This window comes from Haliotis asinina, chromosome 3, assembly GCF_037392515.1.
Source record: "Haliotis asinina isolate JCU_RB_2024 chromosome 3, JCU_Hal_asi_v2, whole genome shotgun sequence".
NCBI lineage: Eukaryota > Metazoa > Mollusca > Gastropoda > Lepetellida > Haliotidae > Haliotis > Haliotis asinina.
In genome coordinates this window covers 24832335-24847613 of record NC_090282.1, presented here as the reverse complement: position 1 = coordinate 24847613, position 15279 = coordinate 24832335, and the positions used below count along the sequence as shown (strand labels likewise).

The following is a 15279-nucleotide window of genomic DNA, read 5'->3' as shown; positions in this document are numbered from 1 at the left end:
TTGCAGTTCAGCATGGATGTGATGGAAGTTCATTGGAACATTGCACATCAATGAAACAGTTGTTGCAATTTGAATGATGGAGGACGACCCTTTCATTGTGGTTCCCCAGGAATGGTGGCAGATTCCTAGCTTAGATGACCCTTTCATTGTGGTTCCCCAGGAATGGTGCTATTACACATACTGTATTTGGTGTAGCTTTGTCATTGAAAGCTCTCATAACCGTGGTAACCCAGTCTGTATACTGAGAATATGTAGCTATAGGACTTCATCACATAAGTGATTTTATGTGTGCTGCCACTTGCATCAGTTCACCTCCATTATCATATAATGTTTCTGACTATGGCCTGCATTTCCATCAGCTTAGTGGAGTGTAAGTCTTGACTCCGCACTTACCAAATGGTTCTTCAACACTGGTAAGGTCATACTGTGTTACTGCAGTCAAGTGATGGACAACTTCGTCAAAACAGCAACTCCACCCCTGAAGTTCAAAGTGGCTTGTGGTCCAGGGTATTTGTTGTAATGGGTACAGCAGGACCTGAGCCAAGTGGCTTGTGGTTCAGGGTGTTTGTTGTAATGGGTACAGCAGGACCTGAACTAAGTGGCTGGTGGTCCAGGGTATTTGTTGTAATGAGTACAGCAGGACCTGAGCTAAGTGGTGTTGGTACCCATTCAGATATGAACAACATAGGTGGAGTAGCCATGTATAGTCCGTTTGGCTCAAAAGCGGACAGATGAATTGCAGTGTAACTCGAAAACTAATGAGCATAACTTAATGAAACGCATATAGTCGTCACCTTGTCTGTCTGTCCATAATCACTTTGTTTCTGGAGCATAACTCAAAAAAATTTTAAGTATTTTGAGACCAAAATTGGTAGATGTAACAAACTTAACTCAAGGTTGTGCCATTTGCTATTTATAGATCTTTGGCAATTTTATTTTTCTTGGTTACCATGGAAATGTTTTGGTCTTGTCTAAATGGGATGGTGGGCTTTTTTTCTGGAGCATAACTCAAAAAACGTTCAATATTTTTCTGCAAAACTTGGTAGATATATCAGTGAGAACCTTAAGTAGTGCCATTTGCTATGTACAGATTTTTGTGATATATTATTTTCTCAGTTTCCATGGAGATGTTTCGGACTTCATCTCAAAACTGAGATGTGTGTTTCATTTTCTGAGCACATCTTGAAAACTCATCAATATCTGTCAGTAAAACTTGGTAGATGTGCATGGCAGACACCAAAGTGGTGCCATTTGCTATGTACAGATCTTGGTAGTTTATCATTTTCTGGATTTCTATGGAAATGATTCGGATTTGGTCTCAAAGGGGAGGGTTAAGCTTCGTTTCCAGAACACAACTAAACAATTTCTTAATATCTTTCAGCAAAACCTTTCAGATATGTGAGGCAAACCCCTAAGTGGTGCCGTTTGCTTGTAAGAAACGATTACATGAGCAGAGTGGACTGGCATGGTGATTTCTTTTATTGCATGTCATTCAGTAGCATATTGTGTGGATTATTGATCATGGGGTTGTATGGTCCACATTTTTTTAAACCAAAATATATAACTGATGTTTTTGAAACAGAATGATCCCAGATGTGCAGATGTGTACTTTGGTTTGTATTTTAACATTTGTTAAACATGTTAACATTTCACCCATGCTATCTAAAAGGGGACTAATGGGATCAGGTGGTTGACATATCATCTTATCCCAATTGTGTAGATCGACACTCATGCTGTCGATCACTGGACTGTCTGGTCCAGACTCGATTATTTACATACCTGTGCCATATAGCTGGAATATTGCTGAGTGTTGTGTAACACAAAACTCTCTCACTAGTTCACTATAACCTTTTGTCAGTGCAGAGTCCTCAGAAGGTTAAATGTGTGAACTGTTCAGCAATTACTGATGTTGTGCATCAAATATGAAGGATTCAATAGAGCTTGCAAGAATAACAAACAACATATTAAGTTTTTAACTTTTATTCTGAGATTCAGATAATTGCAAAAAAAAATCAATATTATTTACAAAGGATAACAGATCTTGCTTGGATACACAATGAGGAAGTAAACAGTATTCATGAGCATTGTACATTCAGGATTCTGGCAAATGGATACTCATCACAACCCCAGAATTTGTAGCCAAACATAAAAGTATCAGTTTTCCATGTACCCTAAAACGGCTTGCAGGAATCATGGTTATACAGAATGACATATTATGTACAGCTATAGATTCTGGTGAAGACCTCTACAAAATCTGACAAACTGTTCATGATGAAGTCTACTCCAGATATGGGGCAATACAGAGAAAAATCATGTTATTGCATTTACAGTTTAGCAATGAATAGTTAGGGCACATTATTCTACTGCTTCTCAACAAATTTAGAAGTTGCGTTACTGTACGATGAATGACAGTGCATCCTCCCAGCAGATACATTATCAGAGGAATTAATTTGTCATGAAAGAGAAACCGAAACATCTACATCTTTAGATGTTCCATCATGCTTCATAGAAGTTAACTTACACATTAATTATTCTCTGCATGAGGTTCACAGGCAAGCCAGGAGTTGATCCTTGAACATGGCTAGTATCACAGGATCATATGGTTCAGAAAGGCTTGGCAACATTGTGAACAGGATTTCAGTTCACTTTCATGTGAAAGGTAATCTTGAAGGACAGACAGGTCATAAAGCTTAACTACTTTTTAGGCACACACAAGCAGGGGTATGTTGTTGACATAGACAAAACGCGATAGATGGAAACCTGGCATACAACACCTGACAACAGATCCTGGAATGGATAAGGAGGTAACTCTTCATTGCACCTCAGACCTGAACACATTTGTTTGGATGATGAGTAGACACTGAGGCATCAAGCTGCAAACATAGTCTTTTCAAGATCTGAAAAACACCTAGAAGCATCTTTCATGCACTACTATTCCACTAGACAACCGGTTATTGGCTACCATTGTGTATGTAGCCATTGTCACCCCTATCTCTACACTGATGCAAATGAAGAGGCTGAATCAAGTGATGGGCACATTGGAATGGGTAGGTACTGGTCTTCATGCAAAATTAGCACAGGTCATTCATTCATTTATTCCTGTTCCCATGAAGTTGTCAACACGAACATAATCTTCTCATGCCAAATGGGCACAGGTCATGCTTTAAGTGCTGTTCCCTTGAAGATGTCATCATAAATCTACTCATCCTAAATACATGAGGCTTATGACCTATACAGCCAAAATGATTTTTCTCTGATGCAATAAGTAATAACCGTTTGAAAAATGTGTAACTTAACGCAAACCTTGTCAAGTGAGGCTGACAAAAGGAATAACAACACTTCTAGACAGCAGGAGTCTATTAATCAGTCTAAACATATTAGTAAAGACCAAATTTAAATGTATAATCAGATTTTCTATATATTTAGGCAGTGCAAATCCCTTTAATGTGACTTTATATATTAATGCAATAACTGGCACGAACACCACTGTGGAACTTGTTATATTTCTTATCAATGCAATTGACTAGTTCAGTAACAAGCTGAAAGACAATCACAATAAAAGAAGACACCCCAATTTCTATGTGAATGAAAACAAAATATTATGCATAATTTCCATATACAAATAAATTGACATAAAAAATCCCTGAATGCAAGACAAACATCTATTTTGTACCCTTAGCCACCGATTGGTGTGAAACTGAATATACACATCGTATATTTATGATGATTACTGATTTCCCAATGGCTACAACTGGTTAGATAAATGTAAACATGACTTACATGATACTCAATAAAGCCCACACATCCTTAGAAAATCAAATAAAATTACCAAATATTTTAATGAAGGATGTTATTAATCAACGATGAAGCTTCATTTCGACATGGTCTTTAACAACACCATTGTTATTGTTGATGAGGAACAACAACAAATGGCCAGACAGAGATTTTTAATTGTAAGAACAGATATACAAAGCAGTTGTTAAGTATCTTTAAAAACTGCAGTCAATCATGAAGTAGGGTAAGTTATTTTATAATTGGCTTTTCATGGTGGTTTTACATTACATATTCATAATAATATCAACAAATGATTAGACAACCATTATAAAAGCATTTTATCACTTGAAAATGATTGGTTAGTTTGAGATTCATTAAATCAACAGTGCCTTACACTGCTCAATATACAGAAAGGTTTCATCAAGGTATTAACATACATATATATTGTTATTTATTTAAAGACTATCTCTATATGCTACATAACAGTTAAGGGCCATTTGTTGGTTCGACAGATTAACAAGCAAAGAATAAGCCTCTGATTTATATTTTGTAGCATAAGTTGAACATGATAATAGAGAAATTGTCTCAGCGCTTCGCCAAATGATATTTTACATTGCATATCACATTTGGAGTATTTGCGAAGCAGTTGTTGCAGTTTTGTACAGTTCAGCATTCCATGGCTATGTATAACTACAACATAAAGAGAAACATCTATTCATATCTAGCTCATATATACATCATGATTAAAATATGCAAGAAAAGAAAAGATTATTGAAAACTTGATATTTACATGGATATGATATACAAACAAACATAACAGAGCTTGGAGCCCTCACAACACTTTGGATCAAAGAAAGAAATATTGCACGTCTTGTGTTCCTCTAGAGTCATTGCACTTCAGCTGGGAACGAGTCTGGTAATGGTCAGTGTTCTACAATATGAAACTATCACGTATACTTCTATGTTAATATTACTTGCTAGTATATGATGAAGCAAAGTCTTAAAGTTTTTGAAAAATTACTTTCTGTAGTAATAATACTCATGAAGGGGCATGGGATTGACTTGAAATCCTGAAATGCAGCACAATTAATTCTTAACACTTTTCCACATCTGGTGTCAAATTTAACTTGTAGGTTCAGTGTTTGCTCTGGGCTACAGAGGTTCATATTTCTTCCATAACACATTCCTTATTTCATTATTAACAATCATTTAATCTGCTTCTGAAACAAAATGAGTCTGTGAGGAATCGACGCTCATATCTACTCCTCATTTTTATATGGTACTACAAGGCATGTCACAATATCAGTAAAGATAATCAGATTTCTGATATGCTCTTGAGAAAGGTTGTTTGTGGCAATGAAAATGTTGTTCTAATAATTTGTTCTTAAAGACCTCACATTTTAGATATTACAAAAATACCCCACCTGAAGAATGTATTTTATTCTTTGGCTGATGATAAACAAAAAATATGCACACATTAAGAACGCATCACTATCAAGGGACAAACAGACACAACCTGAGTTATGAGGGGATATTTCTGAATGGCTGCCTACCAAATCTCATAGATGCGGGATGATTAAAAATACAGGCACCAACTATCAGACCAGACAGAATACTGAATGGCTCTAGCAGACACAGAATAAAATACTCTCTTTTAAAAATACTTCAGTAACAAAATTAATCATGAAGTACAAACCTATGTGAACATCATCTAATAAAATAATTATAACAAAACAAGTAATACCAGAAGACATTTAAGATTTTTAAATCAAACATTTCCAACCTGCTGTAAATTTATTAAATCTAGTCTCTATAGATGTTTCAAATAATTGAGCTTATAGCAATGTCAAGCACACTCACTCACTTCAAGATGCACAGAGTGAAAATACTGAACCAAACATGTACAAGTTTGGCTTTGACTAACCATTGCTATGAAGAATGAAATAAATAAGAATGACTTCATGTGTGATGTTTGGAAGACAACTAGGAACAATATAGTTCTTATTGATGTTGACTTGCGATACAAAGTGAGTGAGTGAGTTGCTGAACCCAGACCCCTTTCAAAGTGCCTTCATTTTAGATCATCTGAAGCTACATGGGATGACGACAACATATCTGCTGATCTAAATGTTTACCTAAACATCAATGAAACTCGGAGATAGTAATGTTATAATGACTTACCTATACTTACTATAGAGACACAATACTGTGAACACCTGGATACACAACAGGGTAACTGTTGTGATGATTGCTCCCTAATCACTTCGAGTTAGACAGCACCATTGGGACTTCAGTTTGCATATGAATCTGTTAAAGATGAGTCACCAGGTGCCCTTCATTCAGTAGCCTAGTGAAGTCTAAGGGACCAGTCATTATTTTAGATGTGATGGGTCAATAATTTCTTTCTAACGCAGTGTCAAGGAAGATTTTTCACGTTTATCATATACATTTTCTACAAATATTTTAACTCTCTGTTGGTCTGACTCTTTTAATTCAAGAAATAAATGAATTTAATATTCAATATAGTAACAAATTTTGATACAGTAGTGAGTGAGTGCCTTGAGTTTTACGTTGCACTCAGCAATATTCCAGCTATATGGTGGCGGTCTGTAAATAATCGAGTCTGGACCAGACAATCCAGTGACCAACAACATGAGCATCGATCCGCGCAACTGTGAACCGATGACATGTGTCAACCAAGTCAGCGAGCCTGACCACGCGATTCCGTTAGTCACTTCTTATGACAAGCATAGTCGCCTTTTATGGCAAGCATGGGTTGCTGAAGGCCTATACCTTCTACCCCAGGACCTGCACTGGTCGAGACAGTAGCACATTATAAGGAACAATTAGCTATTTGCACATAAATCAACAGTGATGCTTTCATTAACATTTTCTTAAAGACTGAAAGACATTTACATAAATTTGTTAAACTCCCATTCAAGGAATGAAATTTTGAGGGAACCAAACTGGTCTCTGACTGGACATCACACCCAGTAGTGAGATTCTGTTAGTATCCAAGTACAGTGGATGTTGTTAAAAACGGTATCTGCCCATTCCTGCCAGTTGTCAACCAGCATAAAATCTCAATCCCCTTTGTGGCTTGTACATTCATCATCAGCTCTACAATCCAGCACATTTGATTATTTCTTCAGTACCAATGAGTGCAGGTTTAGACAGCTTCCACTGCATAATGACATACACACGCTTCCGTATCACAAGAACCTGATTCAGTGTGACGTACAAATACCTGACAGAGATGGCACATTAGTTTCCTTGCAATCAAATTAGTCCTGGTTTGATTCCATTATTCCAGTATATCCACTATAGAGAGAACCTTATGTCCCTTATAATGGCTTCACTAAAATCAGACCTCACTGTTGTCAAATTTCATGTCACATTAATTTCATTATCTGAGACAATGCAAACAAACTGACAAAACTGCATCTATGGTGTGTTATGTAACCACAGGTTACAGCTTGCAAGATGAATAATTTTTATCACAGAGATTTCCCTCAATGTGGAGATAGCACTATCAAACTTTGTTCCCTGTAAGGCAAACATGCGTTAATCTATTTATACCACAAACATTAGACAAAAATGCTCATTAAAGACAAATGCATAACACATTGAAAGACGGGTCATGACTGCATACGCCTTCAAAATCCACCAACAGGTAATAATGGGACGAACAAGCAACTACACATATTACATGCTCAAATAGATTTTTTAAGTTCAAGATGAGATATTTTCACAACAAAAATAAACACTACCGAAAATTGTGAAAACAAATCTCAACTACAAACTCAGAATCAGCAGTACATATTTCTTTTCATATTATTGAACCTAGTGTAAAACTATGGGCCACACCCATCCTCCCCAATGTCCCAAAATACTTGTGCTTGGGGACCAGGTCATTACTTTCTTTCACCTCCATCCATAATTCTGTCATCAAATCTGTAACAAGTTGTCAAGAAAACTTGTCAGTTTTATCAAGATATATCACATCATTTTTCTTCCTAAGAGACTTCATTTAAGGACATCAAACTTGGACCACAAGTATTTTGTTTCGATGCAATGTAGGCTACTCACATTTCCCTGTGGATCCTTGGTACAATCATCATGTTATTATCCCTTCTTCTCCTAACAGTTGGTACAATCATTGTGTCATCACCCTTTCCTTTTATAACAGTTGGTACAATCATTGTGTTATCACACTTTCTTCTGTAACACTTGGTACAATCATTGTGTTATCACACTTTCTTCTATGACACAAGGTACTGGTACAATAATTATGTTACCACCCTTTCTCCTGTAACACTTAGTATAATCATCATGTTATCACACTTTCTTCTACAACACTTGTTGTGTTATCACACTATTCTTTAACACTTATTCACACTGGAATGTTTTAACTATGCAATGCTATACCCATAATGGAGATATTTATGACACAAGATTGTAGAAATTCCAAAGATGTGTCTTGTGCATAGCACAATGCAACACTATATAACAACCACTGGAAACATCTCAGTGCAACCCATTAATAACCTACTTTTCACCAACTTGGGGGATATCCGCCATTCCAGCTGACTATTTCTAAACCTTAGGCCACAGTCTTTTTCTAGAAATCTAAGATCTTTTAATAATTAAATGCTTATGATCTTGAGACAGTCATATCTCTTAGATACTGATGTAAGCACACTGTCAAGTGACTTAGGTAATGAGACAAAATGGAGCATTAGGTTTGTATTGCAGCCTTAGTTCACTCATGTGTCAATACTGGTTAGAAGGCTCTGTTAAACTTGGCCCAACACCTTCTGTGCTTGAAACATGTCAAGACAAGAGCAGTCTTCATGAAAATATTCTGAGATTCATGTGAGAGAAATTATCATGTCTATGAAGAGCTATCTATCTGGAATCCATCCAGAACGGCATAGAACAGTGTATGCCTTTGTTGTTGCATACTGCTCAACCTTTCATGAGGATACTCCTCTCATTCATAGAACGAACTGGATCAACAAGTTCAAATTTACTCATCTATTACCCCTATCAAAAGTTGAGTCACATATCAACATCTATTAAAGAACCAGAAATAAGAGGCATTTAATAATGTAAAATATCATGTAGACTATTTCAAGAAGTGGCCGGTCCCCATCAGGTTGGACACGATACCAGATGGTCACCACCTGAAGGAAGAAGTGGCCGGTCCCCATGAGGTTGGATACGATACCAGATGGTCACCACCTGAAGGAAGAAGTGACTGGTCCCCATTAAGTAGGCCACCAGTCAATAAGATGAAGCCTTACTACTGACACGTCCAAGTCACCTACATCTGATCTCCATGTGAAGACATTATCAAAGGAATCAACAAAGTTGTCACAGTAAACAGATGTCACACTAACAACAGATTTGCTACGTAACAATTCTAGGTTGAAAGACTGGCCAACATGGATTTCGTGAAGTAAGTGAAGCGATCATGCAACAATATGGCAGCATGTATCACATGGTCCAATCACAATTGAGTATGCAAATGAGGAAGGCACGTGTCTGATGTCACAAAGACATCCCGCTGTTATTGGCGTTTTTTCTTGCTAATGGTTGTCCCTCCTAGATCTGGACGATATTCACGGTATTGCAGCTGAAAGGTTAGAGGAGAGAATTGTTAAAATCAAACACCTGTTTACATCAGTAGCAGTTTCAGCATGTGTGTAGTTGGACAGAAGTTTCATGACATGTAACATCAAGGCATTGCCTGGGCTAGGTATAACCTGTATTTAATAAAAGCAAGATAAATAGAAACATTTTATATCAAGGAACACTATATTATTTTATAATGGCATGTCACATCAAGGCATGCTCCATTATGGCATGTTATATTGGGGCCTACAATATAATGGCATGTAATACTAAATTATGCTGTATCATGTCATGTCACATCAAGGTATGTTATATATGTATTGAAAGTACTTGCTTTAACGTGGCTTGTAATACTAAAGCATGTTATACCATGGCATGTAATATTGGGGTATGTTATAACAAGGCATGCTGTATCATGGCATGTAGTATTAAGGTATGTTATGTAATTGAATGTTGAGTTAAGGCATGCTGCATCATAAATTGTAATAGAAAGGCATGTGATATTAAGGCATGTCATATTTGGGCATGCAACATTATCCCATGTTCTACGAGGACGTATAAGAGAAATTTTGCTATTCAAATCAGAGATAGCAGTGGTTGTACCAACATCTCGGTGATCTATCTATCTATCTGTCTGTCTGTCTGTCTGTCTGTCTGTCTGTCTGTCTGTCTGTCTGTCTATCTATCTGTGTGTGAGGGGGGTGAGTGAGTGTATGGGTGTGTGGCCATCACCTACCAGTTCACTGTCTGAGGGAACCCGAGACAGGTAGTCCAGCAACTCATTATTGGGTATTGCATTTGGCTTTCTCAGCTTCTTGGTGAACTTGTTAATACCTGGATAGATGAAACAGATTCAAATATAGTATTAGTTGGCTATTTTTCTGTTGTATCCTTAGCTCAATACAGTTCAATAGAACAGCATCAGTATTGGATCAAGGTCTCTTTGAAGAGTTATAAAAGGTATTGTCCTATACTTGTACAAGGTACCAAAGAGGTATAACATATGTCCTAGACATGTATGCATTTTTTGATAGTAATAAGGCAGTATTGCGTAATCTTCAGAGAGTCGTAAGAGATGGCAAGATGATATTGTGCATTCTTTATTTGGTGTGGGTATTTCAGAGACTTTTCATATTGCGATATACTGGGATGTGAAAGCATATATTACAATGTATTGCATGAAGTGTTTCTTATGCAAAAAAATACTTATAATCAAGTGAAAGCTTGATTTATAGAGCACATACACAACATCTTTCATAAAAATGTTTAATCATGACAAAATACAAATGTAAATACTATTTCGCACAACTGAAACAAGGAAAAGAACAATTTAACATCAACACATTACTACTAGTTTTGAACTAGTTTCTCTACTCTAAAAAAAAACAAAACAAAAAAACAAAGCCCTGATATTTTAGACAGCAACTTGACCTACTCATGTCATATCAAAGGTTAATTGTCATTAATGAGCAAATGTTTTAAACATTCAGATCCAAAACATTGCGAAACACTCAAACAAAAATTAAGCTTCAAACTGAACTTAACATAACTTCCAGTGTGAAAAACGGAAATATCCCAAGATTTCCAAGTATTACAAAGTTTTCTGAATAATGTCAAAATACCAATTTTCATTCAGAAAACCGGTTATATTGCACATCCCTATTCTTTATTGGTTGTTAAGAGGAACCAGACGGGCTCTATGTAATCTACCTACACTAGTTCTACACAAAGTCCTCACCTCACCTAGGAGAAGAAGCCAGAGGTACATTCAACGAGCTAGTTTGACACAAGGTACTCACCCCAGGCTAGGAGAAGAAGCCGGAGGTACATTCAACGAGCTAGTTTGACACAAGGTACTCACCCCAGGCTAGGAGAAGAAGCCGGAGGTACATTCAACGAGCTAGTTTGACACAAGGTACTCACCCCAGGCTAGGAGAAGAAGCCGGAGGTATATTCAACGAGCTAGTTTGACACAAGGTACTCACCCCAGGCTAGGAGAAGAAGCCGGAGGTACATTCAACGAGCTAGTTTGACACAAGGTACTCACCCCAGGCTAGGAAAAGCCATGCAGGTTCTAGATACTTTTAATAAGCTGATGCGACACAACATACTCACCCAAAGCTAGTATAAGAAGCCGGAGGTGTTCTAGCTACTTTCAATAAGCTCGTTCAACACAAGGTACTAAACCAGGCTAGGAGTAGAAGCTGAAGGGGTTTCAGGTACTTTCAGTGAGCTGGTTTGACACAAGTTACTCACCCCAGGCCAGGAGAAGGAGCTGAATGGGTTTCAGGTACTTTCAGTGAGCTAGTTTGACACAAGGTACTCACCCCAGGCCAGGAGAAGGAGCCGGAGAGGTATCAGGTATAACACAATAGTTCCAACAGCGAGGATGATTACAGCTAGTCCTGACAACCAGGGAACTGTCCAGTTGAATGTGCTGCAATGAACATAAATGAAAAGGAATGCTGATACTTGCAATCGCACAAAGATCTGACATCAAGCGATGATTGCAAAATACCTCAAATTACTTTAAACATTAAACTACGTTTGAGAATTATTCAAGAATAATTATTGTGTCAGGGAGCATGGTATTATGTCACTTTTAGCAATATCAAGGCAGGGATAACCAGAAATGGGCTTCAAACATTGTACCCATGTAACTCCAGCATGATGTGCAGACAATTTGACCACTAAACTATCCCAGTGCTCCAAATTATTGCGTAGGAGATTATAATGCACTACTGACTTTTTCACCCTCTCGCCCAAGGAAGCCACCATGTCCATGCCTTGCTGCACCTGCAGACACACCTCTTGGATGGCCTGGAGCTTCTCCTTGAAACTCTTCTTCTCCTCCTGGAGAAGACAACATTACATCACATCAGTCACAGAGAGAGTTGACATGAGTGAGTTTGGTTTTACACCGCTTTTAGCAATATTCCAGCAATATCACGGCGGGGGACACCAGAAAATGGGCTTCACACATTGTGCCCATGTGGGGAACTGAACCCGGGTCTTCAGCATAACAGGTGGACGCTTCAACCACTAGGCTACCCCACTGCCCCACAAGTTGACATGACTGAGAATAAAGAGATACACGCATACATAACACTCCATGGTTGGACATTGTTTTGTGTCTGACCGTATTATTTGTGGACATTTAAAAGTAAACTCTTGTGTACTATTCAGAAAGGAGAAAAGGACACCTGATATTTTATAAGTTAAATTACACCAACTACAGTCAAATGAAAAAAAATTCACATATTGCGAACAGTACAGAACATCACGTCGATACATACACTTCACTGCTCAAACACAAATATTTAAAATTAAACAGCATCTAAATGATGTTATATACAGTATATCTCTGTAATGACAATCTTCTACATTAAAGACCTGCCATAGATCGAAGTCTTACATATGCGAGTGAATCATCAATGCTTCACAGGTCTGCCACATTCTTCAGTTACACATGTGCAATAACGTGTAGATGTGACATATGTCTATGCTTACTTACATAATGAAATGAAAGTTTAAAATGAACATTGGTCTGCTCATCTTAGACAACTGAAATTCCGGAAGACATTTACTTGTGACATTTACCATTAAGTAGATGGGATCTCTATACCAGACAAAATATAATTCATTTGCTATCCCTCTTGTGTATAACTCATTACGCTAAACAAAAGAAAATTACATTTACTGTAAATATAACTAATGTAATCTGAAAGCTATTGGTTAGCACACTCTCAGTTTTCCCTCTCCCTAAAAACAGACTTTGTTTTGATTGGTTGGTTCTAAACAGCCACTGCACTACCCAGAGGTGAATGTATTCACATTGATAGGTGTCTGTAGGTACAAATACAGACTTGTGAAGCATTGATGATTTGATTTAGTTGGAAGTGGATAGTCACAGACATGTGAGACTATTTATAAAGACACACACTGGTCACAGATATGTTTTCCACACACTAAAGGATATCCTTTACAGGAACCTAAACCTCAGAAGGTTACTGAAATACAAGTTAGTGGGCTAGTCACAGAAATGGTCACAGATCATTGTTGAATAGTTGACAGTTGGGGTACCTCATATATGATAATACAAATAATAATAACAATAGTGCAACAAAAGAGGGTAAACAAGCATGAATATCAAACTACAAACATTACTGAATTATATTAGCTTTACAATTTAGGAATCAGTTTTGCAATGTCAGCAAATAGTATTTAAGGAGTGGAACTTTTCAAAGTAGAATGTGTTGTTGATTAAATTCATAGGGTACAAAATGACAAAATTGAGCTAACAATCATATATTTGTAAAATTACAAGCTGTACTTTGAACGCTTTCAAAAGTCTGTCAAACAGTATCTTCAAGGTTTTTCCCATTGTTTTAAATACTGGATATATTTTATAAGTATTCTGTATATACAGTACTTACGAGACAATCAAAGGTGGAACATATTAACTGAAAGCTAGCTACTTCTAGTGCTGATATGTCACGTAAGATATATAGTAGATGCTATGCTAAAAGAAATAGGTTTTCTTGGCCCTGTAGCTCACCTTCAACATGACTTCACAATACATAAAAAATGAAAATGAAACAAAACCATAACAAAAATCAATGCCTCTCACAGGTTGATGCAAAGTATTGAGAAGATGAGTTGTCGTGCCTCATTCAGAATTCTGAAAAGTGTCTATACAGACACAATCGCTAGAAACAATACATTACAGCAGCTCCACTGGTCTTTGAATGTTAATGATTTACACGTCGTTACAAAAACATGAAAAAAAAACCACATTTAACACATAAATAGAAACACCTAAAAGTCTGTTGGATTAAAATATCATTTTTCATACGGTTGCCATTGTAAAAACAGTTGACTTGAGATCTTATATATAAATTTCTGCTTCAAAATTCCAGGGAGACGCTGTGAGATGAATCCAGTCACACAAATATTTACTGTTTTTCAGACCACACATTCCCACTGCAATGAAACAGAGCACTAAACAAACAGTATGGGTCAAATGTGTCTCAAGTCACATGAATATTAGAAATACTAGCTCAAATTTCAATAAGATTATTTTCAACAATGCCATTAGAGGTATTATCCATGCTAAGTTCTTTATCTTACTGCTTCAGAACAGATATCAAACATATTTTCCACTTTTAACTACCTTTTCAACAAGCTAGGCATTATCATATACAGTTGAGGCTGTTTAAGCCGGCACTCATTGGAGACTGAAGACGTAATCTGGTTTAGACAACATGCTAGATTGTACAGCTGATATAAATATACAAGCCTAGGACAGGACTGAGATTTTATGGCCGTGTTGACAACTGGCTGGATTAAACAGATGCTGGTTCTGACCGCATCTACTGTAGTTCTACAAATATTTTAATGGCAATTCTTCATGAGTCCATTTCACATGAAATAAGTAAAACATGACAAACATGAAACTATGCAATGATCAATGTCAGTAAAGAAGTCAGGTAGAAAATAGTTTACCTTCAAAACAAATCTATACAGCCCCAGTTCTAAAAAACCAAAAACTCAAAAGTCCCCACAACCTTCATCATAACAACAGCAGACTGTGTCAGATCACATGGCCATAATCAACCAATAAAGAATATTTTCATCCTCAGTTGACCTACTTCAAATACATAGAGTTGTATGCAACATTATTTACATACCAACCTCTTGAATGCCAATCAAACAATTACTGCAAAACGCATTCTCAAATTTCATTTCAGTTTAACCATGACAGTCATTTTTGTGAACAGAAACTGTATTTTTTTTCTTGGAATGACATGGTAAATTAGGAATGGTTACTCCATTTCAATGCCCACTTCTGCTCAAAATATGGATGAA

General features: G+C 36.9%; 2 protein-coding genes across 4 annotated transcripts in view; one reads left to right on the top strand and one right to left on the bottom strand.

Annotated features, from left to right (window-relative positions):
• Positions 1–2123: 2123 nt before the first annotated feature.
• The window catches only part of LOC137277734 (T-complex protein 1 subunit gamma-like), a 223035-nt gene continuing 209879 nt past the window's right edge, over positions 2124–15279 (top strand). Inside the window, exon 1 of the mRNA XM_067809632.1 lies at positions 2124–2127. The gene's annotated coding sequence lies outside the window, so the exon portion shown is untranslated. The remainder of the gene's footprint in view (positions 2128–15279) is intronic.
• Positions 7879–15279, bottom strand: part of LOC137277725 (multiple C2 and transmembrane domain-containing protein 1-like) — a 172392-nt gene continuing 164991 nt past the window's right edge. For all 3 annotated transcript variants that reach the window (XM_067809618.1, XM_067809615.1, XM_067809617.1), the window contains 4 exons: positions 12158–12264; positions 11739–11848; positions 10148–10245; positions 7879–9412 (listed from right to left, as the gene is read on the bottom strand). In XM_067809618.1, coding sequence (XP_067665719.1) covers positions 9347–9412; positions 10148–10245; positions 11739–11848; positions 12158–12264 — 381 coding nt within the window. In that variant the 3' untranslated portion in view covers positions 7879–9346. The remainder of the gene's footprint in view (positions 9413–10147; positions 10246–11738; positions 11849–12157; positions 12265–15279) is intronic.